The sequence below is a fragment of the Capricornis sumatraensis genome, chromosome 6, assembly GCF_032405125.1.
Source record: "Capricornis sumatraensis isolate serow.1 chromosome 6, serow.2, whole genome shotgun sequence".
Classification (NCBI taxonomy): domain Eukaryota; kingdom Metazoa; phylum Chordata; class Mammalia; order Artiodactyla; family Bovidae; genus Capricornis; species Capricornis sumatraensis.
In genome coordinates, this window is record NC_091074.1 from 33,745,652 (window position 1) to 33,763,669 (window position 18,018).

The window sequence follows — 18,018 nt, forward strand, 5'->3', positions numbered from 1 at the left end:
GGGCCTGCTGTGTGCTTGTCACCATGTTCAGTACTTGTTAGAAGTGGTAAAGAAGTCAGTCACAGTGGGGCCTGGATCTACTTCAGAAACATGCCTTCTGTCTACTCTGCCTTTGACTGCAAAGACCATCACATACAGAAAGCAGTAATAAGCTTGCATATTTATATATAAAAATTCAACATTATAAAGACATTATATATAGTCTATATATTTTGAAAATATTCTTTACGGGGTGTAGGGTAAAAACATCGTGATTGGATTCAGGAACTCAATTTGAGGCATGGCTCTTTCATTCACTAACTTGGGCAAGTCACAATCCCTCTAAGCTTTAGTTTCTTCACCTAAAAATGATTTTTTAGAAAAACAACCCTCATCATTTCCAAGGTCTCTTTCTACTTTGATATACCATGGTTTTAGGAATTGATACTGATAGTTTCTTTCAAAGTTAGACTCTCTTTTCTCTCATCCTTTTTAATATTCTTTCAAATATATTGAAATTGAATATTGAGGGAAATGGAGTTCCCCCAATAATACAGAAATGGGATACTCCTTCAAGAGTATTATAATTCAAGAAGGCTTTGCTTATTTATTAATAGCCAAAGGGGGAGGTTATGGCCCATCTTTAAAACCATTGATCTTTCTGGGCCAAATGTCAGCCCCTCCTAATGTCCTTACAGCTTCCGTCACAGTTTACTTCTTCGAATGTCCAGCTAATCTTTTGAGGGAAACTGTCAATTCCCCAAGGACAGAAGTCACCTCTTGTGTTTATCCTAAAGCTCTACATGGGACTCAGTGGCAACACTTAATGAACAGCCATTCAGTGGCTATATGAACCCATGAATGAAAGTTGGCCTCATGACAATTCAGTCCTCCACAACACAGGTTAAGTCATGGGCCTCATGAAACCTCAGCTTTACACATGAAATCCCTCATTTAAACATTAAGCCACATTTGGGGCTGATTAAAAAAAAAGGAGAAATACTACTCCTATGTCCATAAAGTACCAAATAGAATAGGAAATACTATTCCTATGTCCATAAAAACTAACAAACTTTGATGAATAAACAGGACTTCTAATTGAGGAAATTAAGAACCTAAATAGTGTGGGTTTTTTTTTTCCCCATCCAGTTTGATTAAAATGGGAAGACTTCATGCTCTTCAAACTCTATGTTCACGGTTACACTGAATTAGCGTTGGAATGCTACAGTTTTGGCTCCCAGAGCATACACACTTCATAGGCAGAGCTACATTAGCAGCCACACTTCCTACACGTTCATCTCTGTTAGCAGAGGTGATCAGAAAGGTTATTAGAGAGGAAATCCCCACAGTAAGCACCATAACTCAGTGTGGGGCAACAGTCTGGGGCCCTGGGCTCCAGACGAGCAGCTCAGCCAGAAGAAACCCAACACAAAACAAATGACATCCTCCACGGAGCTGATTTTCTGCGGCTTCCTAATATGACTGGAGGTTTATGCAGCCACTGTTGAGAGGAAGACCCACGTGGGTCTCTGTGAAATCTGAGTGGGCAGGGGTAGACTCTATGCTTTGCTATATCATCACTGGGGTGTGAAAATATGAGTAAAGTTTATTTACTTTCCCTTGTGGAAGGCCATAATATACATATTGTGGCATGTAATCACTCGTGTTTCTCATCTTTGCCCCCCACCAAGAATGATGGCTCTTTCTTAGTGAGATAACTAGCATACATGCTCTAATAATTGCCTTTTTTTAAAAGTTTTTTTTTTAATGTGGACTATTTTTAAAGTCTTTCTTGAATTTGTTACAATATTGCTTCTGTTTTACATTTCGGTTTTTTGACTTCAAGGCATGTGGGATCTTAGGTCCCCAATCAGGGATCGAACCTGCACCCTCTGCACTGGAAGGTGAAGTCCTAAGCACTGGGCCATAAAGGAAGTCCCCTCTAATAACTGCCTTTTTAAAAAAGAAGACAAAAACAAGCTTCTTTACCCACCCCTGACCAATACCCAGCCTCTGCTGGGAAGAGAAGCAGAGTCTGAATCTCAGTGTAGATGCAATATGACTGAGTCCAGCCCTGGGCATCAGTGAGTGCTGGATGGTGTCCCGGCAATTGTTATTATTTTTAAATAACGATTTTATGCCAGGAACTGTGTTAGACTCTTTAATCAGGGGTCCTTCTGTCTGGTGGTGCTACTGTCTGAATGTTTGGGTCCCCCAAATACATATGTTGAAATCCTAATCCCTTCAAGGTAATGATAAGAGGAGGTGGGGCCTTTGGGAGATGATTATGTCAGGAAGGCGGAGCCCTCATGATTGACATTAGGATCCTTATAACAGAGACCCCGAGCCCTTATAACAGAGACCCCCGAGAGCTTGTTTGTCCCTTCTGCTATACGAGGGTGCAGTAAGAAGCCACCATCCTGCTGCCATGGAGAGGGCCTCACCAGAGTCTGACCATGAAGGCACTTGGATTCTAGACTTCCAGTCTCTAGACATGTGAAGAACAAACTTCTGTTGTCTAAAGGCCACTTGCGCTCAGTTGGTCAGTCCTGGCTGACTCTTTGTGACCCCATGGACCCCTCTGTCCGTGAGACTGCCCAGGCAAGAACACTGGAGTGTGCCATTCCCTTCTCCATGTAAGCCATCCGATCTGCGGCTGTTTCGCTATAGCAGCTGCACTGGACTAAGGAGAGGGGTACACACGTGCACTTAAGGTGGGCTCGAGTATGAACTTCCCAAAATTATACGAGAAATTTTGTACTTATGAATTTTTCTCAGCAAGGTAGTCTATAGTTTTTGTCTGAATCTCAAAGCAGTCCTTAATACAGAAGGAGTTAAGAAACTGCCTGTTATCTCTATTTGTACCTCCCCTGCCTGCCCACAATGGGCAATCTTGTTTTCTACACAGAGACCAGGATCTACGGCTTAGCAAGGTTAAGTGACTGCCCAAGGTCACACAGTGAGTAAGTGGTAGACCCAGGGTTCCAGCTGACCTCTGCTTGGTTTGCTTGGCCCCTCGGTTTGTGTTCTTTCTACTGGGAGGCCCTAAGGTGGGGAAAAGGGAAGGAATATCCATTTTACCTTCATGCATTTAACTGGATCAGGGCCAGGAGAAGGTGAGGGTGGGTCAGAGAGTCACCCCAGTGGGGTCCACCGGGGGTGGCCAGCCTCATGGTGTTTACCTAGAATCAGGAGCTCAGTGCTCTCAGTCAGCTCCCCGTGCAGATTGGCCGCCCTGCAGGAGTACAGGCCTTGATCCAAGGAGGACACAGCTGTAAGCACCAAGGAGCCCTCGTGCAGAGGGGGAGGGGAGCCCAGTTTGCTTCTATTCCTGAACCATGTGACTTCAGCTTCAGGCACACCTAAGAGGGAAAAAAAAAAAATGCATCAGCCACCACATTCAGGTGACCTGGAGATATTTATAGCCTCTTGGTGGACCCGCCCCAGGGCTGCTCTGCAGGAAGCATCTGCCTGGGCGTCTTCTAAGCTCCTTCGGCCAAACTAAACAGGTCTCTGACCTCTCAGGCTGTCTTGAGATCTTTTGCCTTTAAGAGCTTCCAGAGATAAGGCAGGAAGGGAAAGACTGGTTAAAAGAAGAGGAAGAGGGCAACTGAGAAAGGCACTTGCCAGGGTGCAAGGAGTGAACCAAAAGCCTTTGGAGAAAACACCTAAGAATGAAATCTATGTATCAGTGAAAATGATTAACTTGACAACTAAATGAAACAAACCTAATGCGGAATAAGAGAAGGCAGACTCGAAACAGCATACACTGTATGATTTCATTTCTGAATGTAGAAAAGAAAAGCTGGTAACATCAGTCCCTGTTGTCAGCAGCGGGGGGGATTCCTCTGAGGGACGGGGATGGAAGGGAGGTGCTGTCGCTGAGAGTGGGGACAAGGAACCTGGCTGCTAGTAGCTGTCTTTTGACTTGGGGGCTATGTTTGGTGGGCTTGGGACCTTTACAATATATGCACTTTTCGGTATAAACATTATACCTCAGTAGAAGGTTAAATGGGGTCCATGGGGTCACAAAGAGTTGGACATGACTGAGCGACTGGACAACAAGAAAGTTAAAAGCTACAGAATATTAATATATTCATGAACCAGACAAATGAAAGCTGTTAGATCCTTACCAGAGTTGGCATTCTACGTAGAAAACAAGCCTGTATTTTTTGAGGCCTAAGTATTTTCTTAGAAAAAGAGGAGATGGAACCGTGGCATGATGTTCATCACCACAGAAAAAGAGAGACCAAAAGGGAGTACTCTGCTCTCTCCGCAGTTCAAGTTCATTATTGAGAGAGAGCTGGGGAGAGTGCGCACGTCTGAACTGGGGTGGGGCTCCTGTCTTCGGAAGTTAGGCTCTGTCCTCAAGGACTGTTAGGGGCTCAGTGCTTGTGTCCTCTACAAATTCGTATGTTGGAGTCCTAACCACCCTCAGGGTGATGTGGTAGGAGATGAGGTCTTGGAGATTTTTAGGTTTAGACGGAGTCCTCCTGAAGGCCTCTCTTTCCCTCCCTCCATCATGAGAGGACACAGCAAGAAGATAGCTTTCTGCAAGCCAGGGAGAGAGTCCTCCTCTGGGACTGAATGGCCAGGCACCTTGATTTTGGAATTCTCAGCCTCCAGAACCCTGAGAAACAAACTTCTGTGGTTTGAGCTGCACAATCTGTGATATTTTGTTAGAGCAGCCTGAGTAGACTACGACAAGCGAATGGCTTTCATTCCTGAGGAAGTTTCCCTGTGGGTGGCATGCTGGTAAGCAGTCCTCAGTTTAGGACAAGCCTGCTGAGATGGTCTGCATAGGAGGCTCCGCGGGAAGCCCAGCTCTAGTGAGCTGAGAGACAGGAACCATGTGGTGTTAATGCACAGTCTCCAGGGAGTGGACAGCTCTGTTTCTGTACTTTCTAGCTTATTGACTTAGCTCACAATGTTTGCTCATGAAACTTGTGGACATGTATCCAGGACATGTTTAGAAAGCCAAATCCAGGTAAATGGGGTCAAAACCCAGAATAGGCAGAGCTGGAACTTTAGTCCTGTACTTTCTCAGAGCTGGGGATGGATTTTGCCCTTGGGGCAGGGGCAGCCTTACCCTTCGTGGGCAGCCTACAGTTGAGAATGCAGACACCTTCATGGCATCACCTGTGTACCCACTGCTTGTCTCTGATGAATAAAATGTACTCAGAGCCTCCTCTGTAAGAGCCAGCTCTCATCACGAGCCCTGGAGCACTTGCTGCTCCCGGGATCCCAATAGCAGGAAGTGGGGCTGGCTGGGAGAGTGCTCTCCTGTTGCCTCATTAACAATGAACTATCCTGCATGAATTCACTGGTGTCCTGGCTGTCCTGCTGCTTCAGGTATGGTTTCCAGTAGTGGAATGATAGCCTATGGAGGGCGGCCCAAGCGTTTGGCCAATCTGTAGAGCTTTTCTCTCCCTGTCTATAAGGAGCAGGAGAGTGACTCTCTGGTCCTCTCTTTTCGTCGTAGTGCAGATTACCCATAATTCAATGTGGATCCCTAGGGACTGGTAGACTGGCTGGAGGCAGATCTGTTAAAAGAGCGGGAGACTTGGGCACCACAGCCCTGATCCATCAGAGAGGGGCACACACTGTGATACTTGACGCTCAGGTGCATGAGAGGGGCCAGGCTGGTGTTATTGTCTCTAAACACACCTGGAGTAAAGATGCAGGTGAGAGGCAGAAAGGCTGATTTTTCATTGCAACACCACTAGGGAGAGCAAGAGCATCATGATGCCCGGCCATGCCAGCTTAGACTGTGGACCCTGAGCTCTGTTTTCACGTTGGGAGGAAAAAAAAAAAATTCCATAGCCTTCAGGAGAAAGCCTCTGGAAAGAAAGTTGAAAAAACTCCCCCCACTCACCCACCCACATCACTTCTCTCCTGAAAATGCAAGGAAAAATGAGGTTCTACAAACCAGCTTCTGCAAGTATTCACCCTTTTCCCCTCACCATAAACTGCTCACACATAGTACCTGTCAGTGGCACCTGCCTTGGAGGGGGTCTGTGGGCAGCAAGTGCACAATCCCTGATAGGAACTGAGGCTGTCCTAGAGCGAGGAGGCAGAGTAAGAGACAGGGACGAGTGGGCTGTCAGTTCCACCAGGAGACGGTGGGGGTGAATGCTGTCTCCATGACGGTGCCTGTAGGCCATGACTTGGGTGTCTCCAGGGCCAACATTGTGTTTACATGGTTGGCTGCCACAGCCAGACTTGCTGCTCCCCTAAGTGACCTTCTTTGGTCAGGGTAGCCAGGGGGAGAGACAGGGATGGTGAGGAAGAGAAGGAGGAGGAGGGAAAGAGATGACCCAGGGATGGAGCCATTTCTCACGTTTCCAGGAAGTGGGTATAAGCTTCTTCCATTCTTGCCATCACTCTTGGCCTCATGCCCTTATGAAATCAAGTCTGTTTAACAGGACAAAACAGAATCTTTACCAATAGAGCTGAATCCCTCAATTGAGAGCAGGGGAGTTCATGGGAGAAATGGACATGTTCAGAATAATGAAGGTAGATGGAAGGGACCTCCAATCTCTGTAAAACTGGGCCCACAGAGTGACTGCAGTGCTGAGGGAAGCCGCATGTTACAAGGACCATTCTGTGACATAGTAGCAAACCTCTCCTAGACTCACTCAAACACAGACCTGCATCAATAATTTACCAATGCTGCTGGTGTCACAGTTTGAAGGATTCCTGCCTGGGATTGTGTGCCTTAAAGAGAATGACACCAAAAAGATGCTTTGGAATGACAGCCAGCCCTGCCATGACTGATTGTGATGTATTACAAAGGTGGAACAAGGGAACAGGAAAAAAAAGGAATGAGGCATCTTTTTTCTTTTTCTCTCAAGACATGACAATGATGCCTCAGAAAATATAATCAGCCCTCATACACGCCAGAGGCCCTTGAAAAGGTAACCAGATACACATGCCTAACCAAGATGCTTAGAACACCGAGACAGCAGGAATGCACTGAGGCCAGAAGCTATACGTATCCCGAACACATTAGAGGGAGAAAGAATATTAACTGAATATTTGCTATAAGCCAGACATTTAATAAACATGTCATACAGAATCACAAAGTTACCATGAAGCATTGTTATCAACCCCATTTTACTGATGAGGAAATTGGGACTCGAAAAGATTATGAAATCTGCCCCAAGAGACTATTAGTCTGGATTCCTGAATGATTACATGAGGACAGAGTCCCTCTCCACTTTGCCACCAATCGGTGACCTACAGATGGCAGGCAGGGATCCAAGCTCAGTATATCTGATGCCATGAAACCCCATCCTACCAAGTACTTGACACTGTCGGCCAGTATACGAGACTGCCTCCCGTGAGAAGCTCTGAATTGCTGCATGTTATCTCTGGTGTCAATCCTTAAATGCTTTCTGCTTTTGGAATTAACCTTTCTACTGTAATTGTAACATCAAGGTTATTGTTAGGAGGGAAGTTTCTAGAATCCATTGTTAGTACACTTCTTGGTGAGAAGCTTATCAGGTTGTAGATGATTTTTTCCCTAGCCTGTTGTGATATGACAGCACATTCTACAGAAAGAAATGTTTGAAAAATGACAAAAAATACACTCTACTGAAGAGCAAAGTCCAAAGCTATACTGTTGACAAGTTAGCTGGATAGGCTCCACACTCTGGACTCCCTGGTATGATCTGTGTCTAAAATAGGAAGTGAAAGGACCTGCTTTTACTTTTCCTGCTCTGTGGCATATCTTATCAACAACACAGTGGTCTCCCTGCTGCTTGAAAGGATCAATAAATGAGCGTAGTCATAATGGGCTGTAACTTGACTTGATTATGAGGATTAGTGCTTTTAATATCCACTGAGCTGCCAGGTAGGGTGATGCTATAATAATCTTTTTTTAAATCCCAGATAGGATATTCCTGTTAACTAGACCACTTGTTATACTTGGAAGGCTGCCTGCACCCTGACACGTTGTCAACATCTTCAGGTGCGGCATCCACTGAAAGGCACACCTTGACATGATAAGTTCTAGAAATTTCTCTAAAGGCTTGGTGCAAGACAAGGGAAGACTATAGTAACCTAAATGTCAATCTGAGCAATGATTCTAAAGAACCATGGCAGTCTGGTAAGGAGGCTTGTAGTCTTCCACATTTCTCCACACTCACTGTGACAGATGCTGATAGATGTTCCTTCTTTTTCCTGGGTACCCAGCCTGGGCTTCCCTGGTGGCTCAGATGGTAAGGAATCTGCTTGCAGTGCAGGAAACCTGGGTTCAATCCCTGGGTTGGAAAGATCCCCTGGGGAAGGGAATGGCAACCTACTCCAATATTCTTGCCTGGAGAATCCCACAGACAGAGGAGCCTGGCGGGCTACAGTACATGGGATCACAAAGAGTTGGACACGCCTGAGCGACTAATACCTCCTCCTCCTCAGCCTGGCAACATTCCCCAACAGCCCTTGGTAGCGGTGAGTGGCCATGTGACTAAGAAGGGATGTGAGAAGCAGTAATGCGTGCTACTGGCTTGGCCAAAAACGTTTGCTCCGGTTTGCCAAGTGTCACCCTCAAAACCATTTCAACCATCCTCTACACTTTGTTTTCTCCCCGTCTTACTGACAGGGTAGAGAGAACCTTTGGGGAGACCTTTGAAGGCATGTATTCAGGATAACAGAACCACCAGTGTCCAGGGATGCTGAAGGACTGTGGGGGGCAGATCCCCTCCCCTTCAGCTGACCAGGACCACTCTTTGGACTCCTAGGTAGGCAAGTAATAAACTTCTATTGTGTTTGAGTCATCATTATACATTTGGGGGTCTACCTGTTACCATAGGCTAGCCTTTCCTGGCTAATACACTGCCCATCATTGACTCCTCAACTATTTATTTCTACATGACTAGTCCTGACAATTTTATATCCTAGGTAAGTCTTCAAAAGCTTCCCCTGTTCCAAAATGTACCATAACCTAGGAAAGCATAAGATTTAGCTCCTGCCTACTGTCCCCCACCTCTCAGCTACAAGTCACCCTACTGTCCTCTAGCCTCTCCATCTTACAGCCAAGCCAGCCACATTTCACTCTTTCAAATGCAGCATACTCTTTCTACCTCAGGCCCATTGCACATCCTATTCCCAATGACTGAAACTCTTCCTCCTCCTCTAACCCCTTATCTCACATTCCGTTTTCTGAATTCTTCTCCAATAGAGAACAAGTATGGGAGTGGTATAAGAGACTGAATCACTTTTCAAGAAAAAGCCTCATTATACTTGTTGTTTAATGGTTTTTATGTTTAAGGGTTGGGAATAATTTGTGAGTCTGCATTTTACATGTTGAAAGCATACATGTGCAAAAGATATTTAATGAAAAACTGCTAACAGCTCAAACATGCAAGGACACGAGTTATTCTATGTAAATTATGTAATAGTCTTAAAATATACTATTATATAGCCATTGAAATTATGTCACAAGAGAGTCATAAAGGCCACTTGTAGCATCAAAGTAAAAATAGTTTCTTTTGCTATTTGGTATTATAGCTGTCAGTATTTCGACTGGAGACTCAGCTCAAGAATGATTTCTTTGTCCAGTAAATTCACAGACCAACAGTTTAATCAAAAGCAGGCTCTTTCCCATCTATGTCGAATAAAAGTGAAAGTGAAAGTGAAAGTCACTCAGTCGTGTCCAACTCTTTGTGACCCCATGGACCATACATGTCCATGGAATTCCTCAGGCCAGAATACTGGAGCGGGAAGCCTTTCCCTTCTCCAGGAGATCTTCCCAACCCAAGGATTGAACCCAGGTCTCCCTCATTGTAGACAGATTCTTTACCAACTGAGCTACAAGGGAAGCCCATGTTGAATAAAAACCTTATTTAATAAAAGGCACAATGACAGAGACACATTTATTTTATTTAACTATGATTAATACAAATGGTCCTATGAATAAAACTAAGTTTTTAGTAATGTAATGTGCATGGCCAGGCAAAAACTGGACCTTACAACCTAGGATTTCACTATCAGGTTACCAAGAGTGAATCTCTGGGTGAAGTTGGAGACATGGCGCTGGGTGGCCCAGAAGAGCTGACCAAAGCTGTTTTGACTTTTCTAGTTTTCCTGTGATAAATACTTCTCCACCTGAATTCTGGTTTTCTCAACCTCCTTCAGATGATCAAGTCCTGATTTTGCTGCCCTTTGCTTCCCACTCTTTTAGTCCTACCAGTCCCAACACTCAAGAGGAGACCCAATATGGTCCATTATATTGGGAGACCCATCTTATCTTCAGCTGGTGTGCTGTCTTCAAGGCACATGTTCCTGGAGATCAGATGGGGAGTGATGGTCCTGCATAAAGGATCTGGCCTTCACCAGCAGTCTGTGTACAGAGCGGCAACTCATTCATGGGACACCCTGATTGAGAGTACAGAGCCTGAAGGGATTTAGTTCTACAGGCTTTCACTGAGGCGGCTGGATGCACGGGCCAAGGGACGCTTTACCAAGAAGAAGCTAATGTATTACGACAGACAGAGATTTATATTTTGGGCTTCCTAGAGCTACCAGAAGATTTCAGAGAAAACCAGACCTGTCTGTTCTTAGGAAACAACGTGTTGCAGAAGAAGATCTTCCTCCTACTTCTTCTAAAATGGGTTTTCTCTGGCCTTATAAATCACAGGCGGAGGTGAACTTTCCGAAGCTGAGGCTGAGATCTAAGACGAAGAAACACCCAGAACAGGGGGTGCCAACGCCTGTCCTCTTTTCAGACAGGGTATGACGTGGGAACGTTGGTTGGGGTGCCATGGGAAGGTACATCTGATGAGGACAGCAATCGGGGGGCTGTCGCTGGGCCCTGGCATGGGAGTCATCTATTTCCCCTTTGTATCGTGGCAGTGGAAACCCTTAGGGCAGACAGGCTAGCAGTTCACAGGAAGGGAGAATTGGCAGCTGAGCTTTGGGTGTTTTCTGTTTTCAAATTGAAGGTAAATGCCTTTATGAAGGGCATATTGCCACCTCTGGTCTACTCCTCCCCTTTCTGACCTTCTGGTCCCTAGAGGCCTCTGAGTTTACAAGAGCTACCCAAGGGCAACATTTATATCACATGCCCAAGAGCACTGGCTGGTTTCATAAACGACTCCTGCACCCCGGAGAGGAGCTTCCCTGCTGGCTCAGCAGGGAAGAATCTGCCTGCAATGCAGGAGACCTGGGTTTGATCCTTGGGTTTGGAAGATCCCTTGGAGCAGGAAATGGTAACCCACTCCAGTACTCTTGCCTGGGAAATCCCATGGACAGAGGAGCCTGGTGGGCTACAGTCCATGAGGTTACAAGAGTCAGACACTAAACCACCACCACCCACCCACTTCGAATGTAAGCTCCAGGCTGCTGTTGGTCTTACGCCTGCCAACCACTCCTGAGCTTTCCACCACGACTGTCCTGAGTTTAGGCCCCCAGTACCTCTGCTCTAAACTACTGCTGTTCATCGCTAAGGCAAGAATACTGGAGTGGGTTGCCATTTCCTTCTCCAGGGGATCTTCCCCATACTGGGGTGGAGCTCATGTCTCCTGCTGGGCAGGCAGATTCTTTACCACTGTTCCATCTAAACTACTGTGGGTTTATATATATATATATATATATTTGGCTGCATGAAGTCTTAGTTGTGGCATGTGGGCTCAGCTGCCCCACAAAAATGTGGGGTCTTAGTTCTCTGACCAAGGATCAAACCCATGTCCCCTGCACTGCAAGGCGAATTCCCAGTCAGTGGTCCACTGGGGAAGTCCCTAAACTACTATGGTTTCTTAACTGGCCCCTCTGTCTCAGTATTTTTTTTTTCCCTTCAACCTGTTTTATACACTGCATGACCCCTAATGCCACTTCCAACCTGCTTTGTCTGAATTCCTCATCCAAATGTTCAGAGTCTCCCATGGCACAGTTGCAACCCATGTGACTAAAGTTTAAGCCCCTTTACCCACCCCATCTCTGAGCTCCAGGATTCCACTAGACCAAAGCGGTCACATTTCCCTAGAAGTCCTGCAGCTTCCCTACTTACATGATTTTTCTTACATTCTTTAGTCCATTGGAACACCCTCTGTCCCCATCCTTGCATGCGCACGTTCCACCAGTATGTGGGATAGAGATAAAAACAACCTCTTCTCCCTCATCTATCCCAGTATTCCTCTGATCAACTTCAGTAGCACTTTCCACTTTCAGAGTGACTGAGTGTGCTTGACTTTCCCTAGTAGGCCCAATTCCCTGAAAGCAGAATTTGTACTATCCTTTCAGCCCCCAACCTAGCACAGGGTTCCATTAATATCTGAACAAATGAATTGAAACATGTATAATATAAGAAATGAATCGCCAGTCCAGGTTCGATTTTGATGTAGGATACAGGATGCTTGGGGCTGGTACACTGGGATGACTCAGAGGGATGGTATGGGGAAGGAGGTGGCAGGGGGGGTTCAGGATTGGGAACATGTGTACACTCGAGGCGGATTCATGTTGATGTATGGCAAAACCAATACAATATTGTAAAGTAATTCAGTTCAGTTCAGTCGCTCAGTCGTGTCTGACTCTTTGCGACCCCATGAATCGCAGCACGCCAGGCCTCCCTGTCCATCACCAACTCCCGGAGTTCACTCAGACTCACATCCATCGAGTCAGTGATGCCATCCAGCCATCTCATCCTTGGTCGTCCCCTTCTCCTCCTGCCCCCAATCCCTTCCAGCATCAGAGTCTTTTCCAATGAGTCAACTCTTCGCATGAGGTGGCCAAAGTACTGGAATTTCAGCTTTAGCATCATTCCTTCCAAAGAAATCCCAGGGTTGATCTCTTTCAGAATGGACTGGTTGGATCTCCTTGCAGTCCAAGGGACTCTAAAGAGTCTTCTCCAACACTGCAGTTCAAAAGCATCAATTCTTTGGCACTCAGCCTTCTTCACAGTCCAACTCTTACATCCATACATGACCACAGGAAACACCATAGCCTTGACTAGACAGACCTTAGTCGGGAAAGTAATGTGTCTGCTTTTGAATATACTATCTAGGTTGGTCATAACTTTTCTTCCAAGGAGTAAGCGTCTTTTAATTTCACGGCTGCAATCAACATCTGCAGTGATTTTGGAGCCCCCAAAAATAAAGTCTGACACTGTTTCCACTGTTTCCCCATCTATTTCCCATGAAGTGATGGGACTGGGTGCCATGATCTTCGTTTTCTGAATGTTGAGCTTTAAGCCAACTTTTTCACTCTCTTCTATCACTTTCATCAAGAGGCTTTAGCCTCCAATTAAAATAAATAAATTATTATTATTTTTTTTTTACTTTACAATATTGTATTGGTTTTGCCATACATCAACATGAATCTGCCACAGGTGTATAAATTTAAAAAAAAAAAGGATGCATTTCTTACCTGCAGCTTGGCAGTTAATAGTCACATTCACACCTTGCACTGTTTTGACGGTGCTTCCTACATCAACTGTGATTGCGGGCTCCTCCGTGTTGATCACCATCTCTCGGGATGTTTTCACTAGTGGCTTTCCTGAGGGTGAGACGGAATGTGACATTTTATTAGATGGGGGCTTTGGGCACTCCCTTGAAACATGATCGACAATGAACAAGGGATAGACCCATCTTTTTCCACTGACCATTGTTTTCCTTTTCTGACTGTAACTATAAAAACCATCCGCCCATCTGCTTATCTAGCTACCACAGAATTGTCAGAAAAGAATAAGGATTGAAGAATCTGAGGCTGGAGCAAGGCAACAGTTGGGATGACTTGTACATCTTACCATTAAACTGACAAGGTTTAATAGATTCCATTTTAATGGAATTAAATTTTTGAGATAGTTGCAGATTCACATTCAGTTATAAGAAATAACAGAGCAATACTGTGTACTCTTTACCCAGTTTCTGCCAATGGCAGTATCTTACTGATATCTTATGATATCATGACTAGGACATTGACACTACATTTCCAGGGCTACAAGGATCCCTCATATTGATCCCAGCCCTGCCTTAATCCTTTGGCAACCATTAATCTGTTCTCTATTTCTTACACTTTTGTCATTTCAAGAATGTTATATAAATGGAATCATACCATATGTAACTTTTTTTGATTGGCTTTTTTTCACTCAGAATGACTCTCTGGAGATTCTTCCAGGTCTGACATGGTATGGTGGCATGTATCAGCAGTTTGTTCCCTTTTATTGCTGAGTAGTATTCCATGGTATGGATGTACCAGGTATGTTCAGCCATTTACTTACTGAAGGACACATTGGTTGTGTCCACATTTTGGCTATTCAAATAAGCATATAAACACATTCCTCTCCAAGTTTTTGTGTGAACATTTGTCTTCATTTCCTCTGGGAAAAATGCCCAGGAGAGTAATTGCTAGGTCACATGGTAGTTACATGTTTAGATTTCTAAGGAACTGCTGAACTGTTTCCCCAAGTGGCTGTATCATTTCACATTTCCACCAGTAATATATAAGTGATGTGGTTTTTCTGCATTCTTGTCAGCATTTGATTTTTACCTTTATTTTTATTTTTGAACTTTTAATTTTATGTTGGAGTATAGTCAATTAGCAATGTTGTGATAGTTTCAGGTGGACAGCAAAGAGACTCAGCCATACATATACATGCAAGGTCTGTGATATATTCTGAGTTAATTTTTGTATAAGGTACGAGATTTAGGTCAAAGTTTGTTTTTTGCCTATGGGTACGCAATTGTCCCATGACCATTAATTGAACAAGTTATCTTTCTTCCACTGAATTGCTTTTGCTGTTTGTCAAAATCATCTGGGTATATTTTTGTGATTCTACTTCTGCATTCTCCTTCTGTTCCAGTCAGTTTCAAGATACCAATACCACACAGTCTTAATTACTGTAATTATATAATTATCTTGAAATTGATTCTTGAGTCTGATTCTTCCCACTTTATTCTTCTTTGCTATTCTAGTTTCTTTGCTTTTCTACATACATCTTAGAATAATGTTATCTACAACTATAAAATTTTGCTGTGATTTTGATAGGAAATACACAAACATACATCATTTTAGAGATAATTGACATCTTTACTGTGTTGAGTCTTCCAACCCATGAACATTGTGTGTCGATTTATTTATATCTATCTCCTTTCTTTCATCAGAGTTTTGTAGTTTCTAGTACACAAGTCTTGTATTTGTTAGATTTATACCCAATTATTCTTTTTTCAAGGGACAGTAAATGGTATTGTATTTTTAATTTCAGTGTTCATATGTTCATTGCTGGTATATAGAAACAGCTGAGTTTTATACAGCGTGTAAACTTACTAAACTCATATGTTAGTTCTATAACTTTTACTTTTTACAATCCCTGGTATTTTCTTAGAAGGCAATCATTTCTTTGCAAACAGTTTTATTCCTTCCCTTTGATGTATATGCCTTTTATTTCCTTTTCTCAGATTATTTCATCAGACAGAACTTCCATCACTATGTTGAATAAACAGTGTTGATAAAAGTGGGATTTTAGTATGATGAGTGATTTTTCATTTGGAATCTGGACATTTTCATATCATGCTCTGCAACTTTGGACCTTATTAAAATCTGTTTTAGCTGCTGTTCTCTGAAACCACTCAGGTAGGGGGGAGGGAGGTGCCACCTGGTTACTCCCCAGTGGAGGCAGAAGTCCACGTTCTCCAGTTGGCCTCCTCTGTGACCTATGTGGGGGCTCCTCCTCTTAACTGCTGGGCCCGGGCAGAGCTTCTGGCTCCCCACCAACTCTGCTGTGGGAAGGGTGTTGTTACTGCTGGTATGGGCCAAAGTCCTAACTCTCCAGGAGGCTTCCTCTACCACCACCCCAGAGGGAAGAGGGGCACTGCAGGGTGAGGAGAGAAGCCCCAGGTCCCCATGTTCTCCACATTGCACCCTTGTGGGGATTGAATCCAACTTCTCTGTCCAGGGGTCTTGGGGAACTGCATTCCAGTTGGATGAGGAGTCCAATCTTTCCATTCAGGCTTTGCTGGGATGGGTAGTGGTGGACCCCACAGCTTTCTGTGGTGTTTGAAACAGAGCAGCATTTTCTAAGAGTTCACTGCCCTGCTAGGCTGTCCCTTTCCTGGTCTTTTGGGTAGAGGGAGCAAGCTTTAGTGGGGACTTTTTATTCTGTTCCTGTTTATTTCCTGATAGCCACCTTCTTCAGCTCCAAGTTTGAGATTTATGATACAAACAAACAAACAAGCCCCCCCCTCACCCCCAAACCCAGTGAAGTCACACTTGTGTCCTTCCTCAGCACCCACAGACCCTAGCCAGTCTGCTTTCTCCTCTCCACTCTCAGTCTCCTTACGTTTTACATAGAACGTCTGGATTTTACTTGCATCTACCAGGAAGAATAGGGGAAAATATCTATGCCATCTTCCCGGATGTAGCAGTTCTGTGTACGTTATACTTTAATGGGCCTTTATCAGGTGGGGCTAAAAATACAGTACTTCATGAACATGTTCATTAGATACAATGAAAAGATACATTCATTGAGCACCTTGGGGAAATAAGGGTCTAGTGAGATCATTTTCATATACTCAAAGCTTAACTTTCTGTAAGTCAAATGGATTTCATTTTCTTTCATCCATTTTGTAGGCGAGACGGTCTACAATGGCATTCACTCCTCTGCGCCTCCATTAACTGTGAAGAAAACCATCATTCTCCGATGCCCTTCAGAGTCTCACACCTGCTTCTCACATGCTGGGTTTTCTTCATCAGCTATTTACCTTTCTTTCCTGTGTACACTGCCACATTGCCTCATCTCAGAAGCCATTCCTCTTTCTTCTCCTCTTCCCTTTAATTGCCTCCTAGGCATAGGTTATTAGCTTATTGGAATTATGTCAAAGGACAGAAACTGGAGAATGTTCTGAGAAGTTCACCTTTGAATATATGCACAGGCTCTCCCTGTTCTGATTGTTTAGGCACCTTTTCCCTTATTTCACCTATATTCAATGTGTTTGAGATTGTGTATGTGCTTTTTCCCTTATTTAACCGGTATTCATATGTTTGAGATTATTTATGACCTGATGTGAAGATGAGTGATTTCATACTTAATGCTGAGACTAATTAATGGATGTTGATAATGAGAGAATGCACTGAGAATGATACTGAATTAATATGGGCCTATTGACTTTACCTCCTGACACTAAAAGGCTCCTGGCTCTAACATCAAAAATACCTTGAATCTCACTAGCCCATCATTGCTATAATCTGATGTTGCCATGTTCTCTGGCTGGACCACTCTACCAGTCAGTCTGGTCAGTCAGCCTGACTGGTTTCCTTGTTCCGACTGCCCCTTCCTTGATAGTCTCTTCTGGTGACAGCCAGGGTGATCTTCAGAAAACTAACACAGAATCACAGAAAACTAACCATTCTAATCACATGGACCACAATCTTGTCTAACTCAATGAAACAGCCATGCCGTGTAGGGCCACCCAAGATGGATGGGTCATGGTGGAGAGGTCTGACAAAAAGTGGTCCACTGGAGAAGGCAATGGCAAACCACTTCAGTATTCTTACCTTGAGAACCCCCTGAACAGTATGAAAAGTCAAAAAGATAGGACACTGAAAGATGAACTCCCCAGTTTGGTAGGTGTCCAATATGCTACTAGAGATCAGTGGAGAAATAACTCCAGAAAGAATGAAGAAACGGAGCCAAAGCAAAAATACCACCCAGTTGTGGATGTGACTGATGATAGAAGCAAGGTCCAATGCTATAAAGAGCAATACTGCATAGGATCCTGGAATGTTAGGTCCATGAATCAAGGCAAATTGGAAACGGTCAAATAGGAGATGGCAAGAGTGAATGTTGACATTTAGGAATTAGCCAACTAAAATGGACTGGAATGGGTGAATTTAACTCAGATGAGCATTATATCTACTACTGTGGGCAAGAATCCCTAAGAAGAAATGGAGTAGCCACCATAGTCAACAAAAGAGTCTGAAATACAGTACTTGGACGCAATCTCAAAAGTGACAGAATGATCTCTGTTTGTTTCCAAGACAAACCATTCAATATCACGGTAATCCAAGTCTATGCCCCAACCAGGAACACTGAAGAAGCTGAAGTTG

General features: G+C 44.2%; 1 protein-coding gene across 1 annotated transcript in view; it reads right to left on the reverse strand.

Moving 5' to 3' along the window:
• The window catches only part of ADAMTSL1 (ADAMTS like 1), a 444,282-nt gene that overhangs the window by 91,190 nt on the left and 335,074 nt on the right, over positions 1 to 18,018 (reverse strand). Inside the window, exons 21-22 of the mRNA XM_068973576.1 lie at positions 13,342 to 13,470; positions 3,162 to 3,341 (exon numbers count right to left, since the gene is read on the reverse strand). Of these exons, the coding sequence (XP_068829677.1) occupies positions 3,162 to 3,341; positions 13,342 to 13,470 (309 nt within the window). The remainder of the gene's footprint in view (positions 1 to 3,161; positions 3,342 to 13,341; positions 13,471 to 18,018) is intronic.